This window comes from Buceros rhinoceros, unplaced genomic scaffold (genome assembly GCF_000710305.1).
Source record: "Buceros rhinoceros silvestris isolate BGI_N320 unplaced genomic scaffold, ASM71030v1 scaffold4133, whole genome shotgun sequence".
In the NCBI taxonomy this organism is placed as follows: domain Eukaryota; kingdom Metazoa; phylum Chordata; class Aves; order Bucerotiformes; family Bucerotidae; genus Buceros; species Buceros rhinoceros.
In genome coordinates, this window is record NW_010405224.1 from 37509 (window position 1) to 49792 (window position 12284).

At 41.3% G+C, this 12284-nt stretch overlaps 1 protein-coding gene across 1 annotated transcript in view; it reads left to right on the plus strand.

Moving 5' to 3' along the window:
* The window catches only part of LOC104491247 (cytosolic phospholipase A2 epsilon-like), a 17619-nt gene extending 10461 nt beyond the window's left edge, over nucleotides 1–7158 (plus strand). Inside the window, exons 10-19 of the mRNA XM_010133633.1 lie at nucleotides 220–355; nucleotides 995–1131; nucleotides 1578–1800; nucleotides 2477–2591; nucleotides 2975–3112; nucleotides 4344–4451; nucleotides 5086–5277; nucleotides 5755–5921; nucleotides 6247–6433; nucleotides 6950–7158. Of these exons, the coding sequence (XP_010131935.1) occupies nucleotides 220–355; nucleotides 995–1131; nucleotides 1578–1800; nucleotides 2477–2591; nucleotides 2975–3112; nucleotides 4344–4451; nucleotides 5086–5277; nucleotides 5755–5921; nucleotides 6247–6433; nucleotides 6950–7158 (1612 nt within the window). The remainder of the gene's footprint in view (nucleotides 1–219; nucleotides 356–994; nucleotides 1132–1577; nucleotides 1801–2476; nucleotides 2592–2974; nucleotides 3113–4343; nucleotides 4452–5085; nucleotides 5278–5754; nucleotides 5922–6246; nucleotides 6434–6949) is intronic.
* Nucleotides 7159–12284: the final 5126 nt, after the last annotated feature.

Sequence of the window (12284 nt, forward strand, 5' to 3'; positions counted from 1 at the left end):
CTTTCCTTGTGTTTTCTGCTGATAACTGCTCAGAAATTTAGCAGTCCCTTTTTCCATCATTCTTTGATGTAGCATTGTATATCCACCCGGGAGTGCAGGAGAGGCTTCTCCGACAAATGTGGACTTTGTGCATCTGGTTTATTTCCTTGTATTTGAAACTCTGAGCTTATCTACCGATAATAAAACGGAATATTCTTTTTTTCCTGATCTCTGTTCCAGCCCAGACCACCTCGATGTGCGTTTAGGGTTTGACCTCTGCGCACAGGAACAAGACTTCCTATGCAAAAGGAAAAAGTATGTTGCTCCTGCTCTGAAGAAGGTCCTGCAGCTGGAACAGGACCTCCTGGACCATGAGGTCTGTAGGGCAAACATTCAAAACACTTAATGAGAGCTTAGCAGTGGGGGCATAACAGCATAATATGACCTCTTTTTCTCCCCAGTTAATTTTTTTCCCGGTCTTTCCTTATTTTTAACTTACGTACACTTCCAGTACTGACCCATACCTCTAATCTCACCCTGCTGTTTGTGACCTTGGCTGTTGCTCTCCTGAGTTTAACTCTCCTGCTCATTGCAAGCCAGGCTAGATATTCCTTATGGCTTCTTCCACAGTCTTCACCCTATGGTTATTATCCTTGTCGATAATCTTTCTTCTTCTCTTTGACATGTGATATTTCTTTTTAATTCTTGAATTTAAAATTGATTTTTTTTCTCTCTTACTGTCTCTTTTGGTTTGAATTAATGCATTTTCATTTGGTTTTTACCAAACATCTGTACTGAACACATTGGAGACAGGTGTCAGTTATCTAAGCAAGAACTGTCATTAATTTTATTCATGTTCTCCTTATAAAATAAATGGTAGCTCATGTTTCAGTAGAAACCATTTGGAAAGAATCCTGTGTCTGGGCATGTGAGGTGGTGTCACACTTTGTGTAGTACTGGGTCTCTCAGCAGAGTCTGCTGCCTGATCAAGCCTTTCTGCTCATGTGTTGCACAGACCCCAGTGGTGGCCATCATGACTACGGGAGGAGGGATGAGATCTTTGACCGCGCTATACGGCAGTCTGCGGGGCCTCAAGAAACTCGAAGTCTTGGACTGTGCCGCCTATCTGACTGGCTTGTCTGGTACTACATGGTAAGTGAGACCGGGCAGCTCTTGGCTGCAGGTTTCCTTAGGACACGGATAAGCTGAAGGTGGCTGGGGCTGACATGCAGTAGTCTATCTGTAATACCTTCTAAGCAGTCCTGCTTTTTCCAACTTCTTCCAAAATCGACAGATTATCGTCTTTTCAAGGGGAAAAGTCACATAATTTGCAACAACATGAAAACAAGTGTTTTTCTCAGAGAATTTTTATGGAAAATTGCTCAAGCTATTTTAACAGGGATAATGACTGAAACTTCAAAGAGATTATGATAGTTTCTTAGGGAACTGAAGACAGGAAACCTTTACTTACTTTCAAATCAAGAATTTAAAATAGCAACATTGGTGTGGTTTTTTCCTCTTCAATATATGTTTCCTCTTCAATATATGTTTCCTCTTCAATATATATTTCCTCTTCAATATATATTTCCTCTTCCTAGGACCATGTCAAACTTGTACAGAGATGCTGACTGGTCACAAAAGGATCTCGACAAGCAAATCAGCGAGGCGCAAAAGCATATGACAAAATGCAAAATAAACTCCCTTTCCTTGGAGTATTTGAAATATTACAAAAAGCAGCTGAGTCAACGGAAAAGAGAGGGCCGCAAAACATCTTTTATAGATCTCTGGGGGCTTGTCCTGGAATCTTTGTTGCATGACGGGGTACAGTATTTCATAAAGCAACATTTATAGTGGCTTACAATTTTCTGAAAATTAATTTCTGGAGAAGATATTTTCCTCCATGTTCTGAGAGAAGTAGTTTGATATGAGACTGTGTATGCAAATACACAGCTGTGTCCAAAACATTTGGTGGCAATTTTTTAGATATCCAACCATGGTGGAAATTATCACTGTTGCTTGTGAGATTTTGGATATATTTTTCTGAGCAAACTCCAAGATTAACATTTTGAAAAAATATCCTATTTTAAGATTTATATATATATATGTTCTGCAAGTATTTTATTTAGAATCAGCAAAATTACAGACATTATCTTAATGGACATGAGAAGTATTAAGAAATGGACCTGCAGACTTTTGAAATATGTAAGAGAACTTACATAAAATTGCAGCATAACGCATTAAGCTGATTTATACCAAAAGTATTGTCTTCTGCTTGTCATCATTTTCTTCCAACTTCATCCTAACATGTCATCAAATAATCTGGTATCAGATTGGATGCCTGTAGATATTTCAGTAACAGAACACTTACAGGAATTTTGAAAAACATGAAACATTTCAGAATTTAAGCAGAAATTTTTCTGCCCTACCAGCTTAGATGCAGAGAAAACTTTGCTGTGCTAATTTTTGTCTCAGTGTAACCGTATCTCTGGAATCACAGAAAGACAACCATAAACTCTCTGATCAGCAACGGGCCATTGATGGTGGTCAGAACCCACTGCCTATCTATACTGCAGTCAACGTCAAGAACAACTATAGCACTCTGGATTTCAAAGGTAATTACGAGACGTCCGAGAGCCATCTGTCTTTTAAGCTGGTAAATCCTGGGACGGTCTTTTTAGATATTCTTAAAAAAGCCCTCTCTTTTAAAGATTATTCTGTTGATTTGTATTTGTATAATGTCCTTGTGGTCAGGTAAAAGTTTGACTGTCTATGCAACAGACTCAAAAATGTCCCAAAGGCTTGTCACGTACAAAAGTTTGCACTTGTACCATGCTTACAGCTCATTGCTATTGGTTGGAAATATGGTCTATAATAAAACTACAGAAATTATTTTAATTGTTGACTCCTTTCACTCCCATGATAGCAACATGATTTTAATCTACAGCTAAGGGGCTGTGGTAAAACATTGTTCCCTTCTTCGTGTTCCTTTTCACAGAGTGGGTAGAGTTCACCCCTTACGAGGTAGGATTGCAAAAATATGGAGCTTTTGTTCGTTCAGAGGATTTTGGCAGCGAGTTCTTCATGGGTCGGTTGATGAAGAAGGTCCCTGAATCCCGGATCTGCTTCTTAGAAGGTAGGCTCTTAAAGACTTCTGAATGATTTTTTAATTTTTTTTTTAATTGTGAGCTACATAAAACAAGCATTAATAAAGCACCGGTGCATGACTGACGGGGCAGTTTCACCAGAGAGGATAAATATCTCATGGCTGAATTAGTACTTACTATAACAGATTCAGTTTACTGTAGAAAAAAAATTCAAAATGACAGAAAAATAGATATTTTAATTTTAAAAGCTAGTTTTGTATAAAAACAGGGCTTCAAGTAGGGCTTCTAGTCCAACAACAAAATTCAAGTCCCTAGGAATCTGCAGTTCTTTTCATGCTACTCCAGAAGGGTGAAATCCAAATCTTCTTGCCTATCTCACAGGTAGTCAGTAATTTGTGTGCTTCCACTTTCACAAGCCTTCATGCTGATCCTCCACGGCATCAGGGTGTGTTTGAGCATGCCAGGTCCTCTCTGCTCCAGAGACTCTGCTGTAGCCACGTATCACCCGCTCCAATTTCCACGTCGCCTGTGCAAGCACGGGGGGAAGCCAGCACAGTCATGTCCATAAGTATTTTTGCTATTGACTGAATGGAGCACGGATATGTGTTTTCCAGACAAAGAGACAAGTTGTCAACTTGTGAATTGTTCAAAATGCAGACTTCTCTTTGACTGGCTACTTCACTTAGACTGAGGGAGACACGGTACTATTTTAGCCTAAGACTATACTGGATGTGTATAGATTTGCACTTACTAAAACAAAAACAGTGAGAACTTATGTCTTAAGGGATAACCAAAGAAATTGTTTCTCAAGCTCAAAAATGCATCGTCATAACTGATCCCTTGAAATGTTAGCAGGCTTATTCTAAAAAAGAGAAGCCTACAAATGCAGAGGCTGCAAGATCATGCTGTAGTTAGACCTTAGCAATATAATTCCCCATCAAATCTCTCAGATTGCAAACTTTCATCCTTTCTTTTTATACACATCTTGTGATACTTTGGGATTTTTTCTGAAAACCCAAGCTCCTTAAATCATATTAATTCAGACAAATCTCACCATTCATTAAAATATATATCCAGCCCTAAGTACCATAAAATAAAAACTCATACCAAAATAAGGTTTAAAAACCAGTAGCCAAATCATCCTGACATATCATCCACTTAAAACAAAGGAAAAGCGTAAACCTTGCAAATTTCATCTCATGATAACAGTTTTGTGATTTGTTATGTACGAATGAGTTAGAAAGCTCTTTCCTTTTATAGGCATGTGGAGTAGTTTATTTTCATTGAATGTGTTATATATCTGGAATTCGTCTCATTCATCAGAAGATTTCTGGCACAGGTGGACCCGGGACCAAGTTGACAATATTGGTAAATTATCATACTTCTTCCATACTGTGTATTTATTGTTAGACAGTTAACTTTAGATAAACCTTCACATCCGTCTGCTGTGTGGGAAGTGCACAGTATATTTGGCATTTTTTGGAGTGTTTCTTCAAAGGCCACATTGCCTTTCTGGAAGGAATTGGATTCAAAGTCTCATACTCCAAAGCATAATTGGGTAATTTAAAAATCTCCAGTCCTTTGACCCATATGTTCAGTGAGGGCTCAACACTGATGTTGGCAGATGAATAAAATGTTAAGGAATAATAAGATTGATCTTCAAATGATTAATGAACCAAAAGGATTTTGGTTACATTAAATAGGAGCTACTGTAATACAAATGAGTACATAAGTTATCCTTTTCCATATCCTACATTCAGTCTGTTCCACAAGTATGCATACGTCTGGTGCAAATTTTTATTGCTGTCTGATATTGGTCTTCTTCAAGACTGGACTGTGTAAGAGTGGCTTTTTTTTTTTTCATTTGGTCACTAGAGTCCATTGAGTCTTTTCATTCTACATCTTTTAAATAAAGAAAACACTGGTTTTTATTCCTTACTTTGACCTCCTGGGGGATGACCTTGCTCTAGGTAGGTAGAGTCTAACAGCCTTTCCGTTGCAGAGGAGGAACCCCACCTACCGCAGAAGCCGCATGAGCTGAGGACTCGCCTGTTCACCCCTCCCGGTCCCCTCGGCAGCACTCTTCGTAGTGCTCTCACCGATCGCCTCAGCATTGCCCAGGAGCACAACTTCCTAAAGGGTTTCCAGATGCATAATGACTACCTGGAGAACAAGCACTTCTGCAGATGGAAAGGTAACAGAAGACCTGCGTGCCTGGGGAGAACAATAAACAAGCAGAAAAAACCCGAAAACCCGGATTTTATATTAAACTCATTCTCCAGGATTAGAGGCATGTTTGGGCAGAATCATTATTAGATCAGTCAGTTGTGGCACACTGAGATGTAGCATGATGTGGTGGTGTGCTTTGTGCCAATGATTTGCTGGTGGCACACACCTCCTCAGACAGGTACACCAGGTCCTGATGGTGGCTCTTGCTTTGAAGGCACACTCGGTGGCGAGGCACAAGAAACCCCCTTCATGAATGTTGCCACTGTGGGACTAAAACTGCGTGTGGCTGGATTTGGGAGAGCAGAAGAGAAGGGATACAGTGGCTCTCCCTTCCCTGAAGAGAGTAACCAGTTAGGGTTCTGCGGTCACCATGTAAGAGTGGAAAACCAGCTACCCGGTTTTGCATTATTGCATGTACAGCAAGAAAAATCTTTCCTTTTAGGTACGGTGTTAGACACATTTCCCAACCAGCTGACACAATCAGAGGAATTCCTGTCTCTGGTAGATACAGGATTTTTCATCAATACAAGCGTCATGCCACTTTTAAAACCAGAGAGAAAGGTGGACATCATCCTGCATTTAAATTACAGTGCAGGATCCCAGACCAAGGTGAGATGAACTGAAGCAGTCTCTGTTTCTTCTTTATCAGCTGCATGCCTGGAAGTTTTTAAGTTACATGCCTTCTATACTGCTCCCATGTTGTTAGCTTAATGCTGCGCTGAGATACTTCATTTACAGGCTGTACTCGTTCTCATTTGTTTTTCTTGTTTTGTGGAAGACAAAAATCTTCTGTCCAATGACACACTGCTTTCCAGTAAGGGTTTCAGAGCTTTCGCACAGCTAGCTTGCAAGATGCCCTCTTTGTTACTGGACTCAAAGAAATCTTAAGCCCTGAAATATTCAAGTCTTAGTACTGTTCTGTTGATTGATCCAGGCTCTGGACCAGACCTGCAAGTACTGCTCAGAGCAGGGAATCCTTTTTCCCAGGGTGGACCTGAGTGAAGAAGACAGGAGAAACCTGAAGGAGTGTTACCTGTTCGATGGTGCTGAGACTCCAGGAGCGCCAGTACTGCTATTTTTCCCACTAGTTAATGATACCTTCCAAAAATACAAAGCACCAGGTAAGTAATCAAAGTTGTTAAAAAAAGATCGACATTGTGGCCAGTCTATTAAAGGGAGTATATTTAACACTCCAACTCTAGACCTTCAGTGTCGGCTTATTTCAGTACATCAAACCTCTCTGTTGCTTAAAGTTACTTTTTTTTATCATGTCTGATTTGATGCTGTGGCTGTGCTATTTCAACACCTAAGCTAGCTATTTTGCAGGTAGCTTTGAGGAATCTATGTGAGCCACAGGTACAGCTCAGAACGGCAGTGCAGACCTGTGTAAGAGGGATAATCACCATTTTTCTCCCCTCGTCAGGTGAAGCAGCTCATATCCACCTGAGCCAGGGACTGAGCTGTCAGTTTGAAAAGGAATTTTTTTTTTTTAAAAAATTGAAACCCACAAGAGTAACATAGATTATGAACTCTCTCTGCAGAGAGACACCTCCTTTCCCTGCTCCGTTAGGAATTTGCTCCCTTATGACCGGAGCAACTCCCATCTCTCATCAATGACTTTCTCCCCTGTCTCCTAGGTCAGAAGCGCTCAGAGTCAGAGATGGAAGATGGCAAAGTTGATCTCTATGGCTGCTGTTCCCCTTACTCAACATATTCAATTCAATACACCGAGAAGGCGTATGACTGTCTGGTTCAGCTGGGTGAATACAACATCCTGAATAACAAAGACCTCATCATGCAGGCCTTGCACACAGCAGTGGCACGGAAAAGGCAGAAAAAGAAATGATGTCAGACAAGGGAGGATGCTTTTTCATCCCTTAACCTGCCGAGAGACTAAAGGTCCCTTACAACCAGCCCACAGAGTTCAAAGGATTCCTGCTCAATTCCACTAAACGGCAACCTCAGATGAACAATGAAGTGACAGAAGCAAAATCTTTTTCTCCAAAGAATTTCACTGCAGCAATTAATTGCAATTCAGCTACAACAGTGGAGCACAAGTCATTGTGCGGTACAGAGGATGGGCAGCCATAAAGAAGGTGCTAAGATGATAATGAGCATGGGACCAGTTGCCTTGAGAAGGAGTTTGAAATGTTTGTCTAACATGTTCATGGCAATCCACATTAAAAGCATATTTTGTTAACTCAGCTTGTGTTCTGTGTTTGCAAGGTGGTGGAGAAGCAAGCAGCAGCCTGTTGGCCAGGTTTGTGACTGGGACAATGGTACATTGTAAGAGTTAAGAGAAAGAAAGGTGCATGTCGTATGGCATCCTGCGGGCACAGATCACCTCCAAGGGAGGTTTTGGTCAGAGGCAGAGGAGGCACAGGACATAAGTACCAGATCAACTGAGAAAGCAAAAGGTGTGATGAAATCCTCCACTGCCTGACCGCCAAGCTCTTCTATGAGTTTCATCACTGCTTCTTGGCTACCCGTCCCTCTTCTCAACCCTGGTCTGAGCGGTAGTAGTGTAGTAATTAGAAATACAAGCTGAACAGAACAATTCACTTTGGCTTTAAGCCACCTCAAAACAAGAGCAAGGATGTGCAGGCCCTTGAATTCATCAGCTCTGCCTGCCCTTGCTGTTGGCTGGGTCTCGCGTGAGCTTGGCACCTGCAGAATTGGGAGGCACCCACATGGGAGAGAGAGGAAACATGGTTTTGGTGCAAGAGGGGAGATTTTGTATTTTGCAGTAGATCATCTTTAGGGGATATCCTGCCTCAGAAATGTTATTTTTCCCTCTTGAAATAGTAAAAATTTATTTCAACTACAGTGTTGCTGTGGGCCTTGTGCCAGGTGTGAAGAAGTCAAGAAAGGTGCAGACCTACAGAGGTCCCTGGGAGCTCTGGGAAGTTGTCTGCAGACAAACCTTCTGCAGAAGGAGCTGTGCCTCCTGAGCTGTGATTTCTCTTGGACTGGTTCTGCACCAAACCCAGCACAGACATGAGTGTAACATGGCATCATTTTCCCATTTGGGCCAAATGTGCCATGATGAGAGGTTGTCTAGCGTAGGCTTTTGTCACTGATCCCAGGAGGGAGGATACAAAGGAGCACTTTGCTCGTACCCATAGGAAAGATCCTTCAGCTCCTCATGCATGCTTCTCACTGCCTGATTTGTTCCCTAGGATTAAGATGCTTTACTTGTTTAGTAGGGAAAAAAATGTAGAAAAATAGCCTCGTGAGATTAAAAACATGCAAACTGGGATCATAGAGTCACAGCAATATGAGTATACCAGAGTATTTCATTCCAAACACACGAATAAACTTATCTTGATTAAGTTCGTTGCAGATATTTATATTGAATGCTTTATATTGAATTAATAACATAAAACACACTAACACTTTACAGACCAAATGAGTTAATTTATGTTGCTCCCAAAAGGCTCATTTCTCGGTTACTGACAGTAGAAATTTCCTAATTCTTCATACGTATCTATTTTATTAGCCAAAGTAACATTGAAAGCAATAATAAAATTAGGACCATCCTATTTTTACAGCATGTGACAAATATCTCAAAGTAAGTAAAGCCTACTCAACATATACATGCATTTCTTTTTTTTGTTTCCTGTACTACTTTTAGAAGGTTAGGTCGGAAGGTGAAGCTTAGGTTGTGTTGAGTTTCTCAGGGTACAAAACAGTAGAGCATCTATGATTTGTAGCCTACTAAAACCACCTGTGATTATATTTCAGTGTTAAATATTTTTGATTGCAGGAGGAATAGAATAGAATATTTCCATTGGAAGGGACCTACAACGAACATCTAGTCCAACTGCCTGATCAATTCAGGGCTGACCAAGTCAAAGCATGCTGTTAAAGGTGTTGTGCAAAGGCCTCTTAAATGCTGATAGGCTTGGGGCATCAACCGCCTCTCTAGAAAGCCTGTTCCAGTGTTTGACCACCCTCTCGGTAAAGAAATGCTTCCTGATATGGAGTCTAACCCTCCCCTGGTGCAGCTTTGAACCATTCCCATGTGTCCTGTCACTGGATACCAGGGAGAAGAGATCAACACCTTCCCCTCCTCAGGAAGCCATACAGAAAAATGAGCAATGAGCAATCAGCCTCCTTTTCTCCAAGCTAGAGAAGCCCAAAGTCCTTAGCTGGTCCTTGTAGGACATGCCTTCTAGCCATTTCACCAGCTTTGTTGCCCTCTTCTGGATGCGTTCAAGAACCTTCACATCTCTGTTACGTTGTGGGGTCCAGAACTGCACAGAGTTCCAGGTGAGGCCGTACCAACACCAAATACAGCAGGATAATCACCTCTCTTCACGAGCTAGTTATACTGTGTTTTAGGTACTCCAGGATGTGGTTTGCCCTCTTGCTGCCAAATCACTCTGCTGACTCCTGCTGAGCCTGCAGCCAACCAGCATCCCCAGATCCCTTTCTGCAGGGCTGTTCTCCAGCCACTCCTGTCCCAATTTATACTTGTGCCTGGTGTACAGGACTCTCTATTGGGTTTACATGATGATGTTTTGGTAGCAGGGTGGGGTGCTGTTGGGGTGGTCTCTGTGGCCTCCGGCTACACTTCAAGGGTCATGTGCAAGATTTTATTTCTGCTTTCCAAATGAGTAGATAAAGTGTGCTCCACAGTGTGCTTGGCTGAGTCATGTCACTCTGAAGCCTTTAAATAGCATCATCAGAGCCTGATAGAGGGATCAGGACACAGCGTTTCTGTAAAGACATGCCAGCCAAGGACAAAAATGTTCTGTGCAACACCCTATTTTAAAAAACAGGGGAGAAGGAGTGTCAATGGCTGGGAGGGGTGTCTGTGAAATGCCTGCCTTGTGCCTATAAGAGAGCCTCTGGATGCAGTCAAGCTTTTATTTCCGTGCTGCTGTTAAACCATCTTTAACAGTGTGGTTTGTCCAGGGTAGAGTCTCAGAAGATATTTTTTGTGGAGTATGGACAGGTTCTGGACTCTCAGCTCTTTGTCTCTTTGCATTTATCCTTCCAGAATGAAACTCTGAGGACTGGACTTCTTATAGTTGGCCTGGACTGATTTTCTCATGACCAGTTCACTTTCTTTGCACAGTCAGTGTGAACCTCTCAAGGGATGGTTCTTACAGTTACAACGGGTGCTCCTTACTGAGTATCAGTAGTGCTTGCAGCATCAGTTGTTCACACATCAGTGGGGAGCTGGGAATCTCCCATGTGGTTTGTGCTTTCCTTCTCTTCTAGGATGCCCCCCAGATGGATAGGATCTTTTAAATGACTGATCACTTGCAAAATGTCTCATTTTAAACATTTTTCTCGGGCATGGTTTTGCTAGTCAGACCTAACTTCAGATTCAACAAGCTTGAAAGAGGCTTTTTACACCTCTCACATGTGAAACCAAAACAGGAATTTCAGAGAAGAGCAGAATTAGAATGCAGTAAATAAGACTGGAAGGTCTTAGGAGAGGTGAGGAAGGCCTGTGAAGCTTTTGGGGGGTAAAGCTAACTAAGCCTGGAAGGATATTTAGGTTGTTTGCATCCTTGCCCATCCTTGTTTGCAAGCACATAATGACAAGCCTTTAGCAAAACATTGAGGGAGAGTTTTCTGGGGCATGGTTTTCCCATTGTTGCTTGCTAAATGGTCATACCAGCTTGCAATTCTTTCATAAGTCCATTTTATAACACTGTACAGAGCTCTTCAGTTGTTTAACTCTGGTTAGCTCCTATTAGGCTGTCAAAGAACAAAGTAACACCGTTTTATATTTGTACTAGATCACTTACCTTATTTTTCCCATAGACTTATAAAAGCCAGAAGTACCATCAGATCATCTTGTTAGACTTGTTAAATGCCAGACCTGTTACCTGTCATGCAGTTACTGATTAATCCTGGTCACCTGTGGCTGACCAAAGTCTATCTTGAAGAAAAATAATCCTTCTTCTTTTAAAGATGCCAGGAATGGGAAAGTCACCACTTATGGAAGTATGTTCTAGTGAGTGATCATCTTCCAACAATAAGTATGCACCTTGTTTCCAGCCTCATTTAGTTTGGCCAAAGCTGAGACATTAGTTCCTGTTAAATCTTCAAGCTGCTGCATAAGCACTGTTTCTTCATTAGGGTTGATTTTATAAAACATACCAAGGTCACATCACAGTCTTCTTTTTGTCAAACCAGTAAATGCAACCCTTCAGGTTCTCATCATGAAACCCCCTTTATTTACTATATCCAGCTGTACCTCTGCTCTCGCACTCCCTCCAGCTCTTCGTTGTCCCTTTATCAATGCAGACTCCAGTACCCTTCCCACTTCTGCTATACACTGAGACGAACATGGCCATGTTATTCTTATACTCATACATATAAATGACTTCCCAGTTTCTATATACAGAATCTAATTGTCCTTAATTGCCATTAGAGAATTCTGCTGAGATTTTTGTCTTCCAGAGGCTGATGAGTGAGTTTGCCATGCTACAGTCTTCCCTTTCGTAAGGGGGAGTAACCTGTGATTCCTTTAATCATAACTTTACACTCCAGTGCACTAGAATTAACTGTGGTTAATCAGGCCAGTTTACAAGCAGGTCAGATTGTTCTGTACAATTGCCCCGTCCTCAGTATTACATAGCACTCCATCAACCTTCTCCCGCAAATCTGGCCAAGTCAGGGTGTCATGTTGGTTTCCAAATCACTCATGAAAATGTTGAATAGAGCTTGAGACTGCTGAACTCTTAAAAATTTCTCAGAAGAAAACTTTTATTCAGTGATGTTTCTTACTGAGAAGTAATTCTGAAATCAGTTAGCTAACAAATTTTTAACCTTAGTAATATATCCTTTTGTCAATCCTCACATAGCAAAATCTTACTCTCTTTGAATGATGGACTATAAGTAAAAAAGCTCCCCACAGCTTTCCTGTCCTTTTTTCCTATTCTTTTATTTCCCAGCTATATAGTTCTTAAGATCTTTGCTGAACCATTTGGCTAGGCATTCAGTTCATAT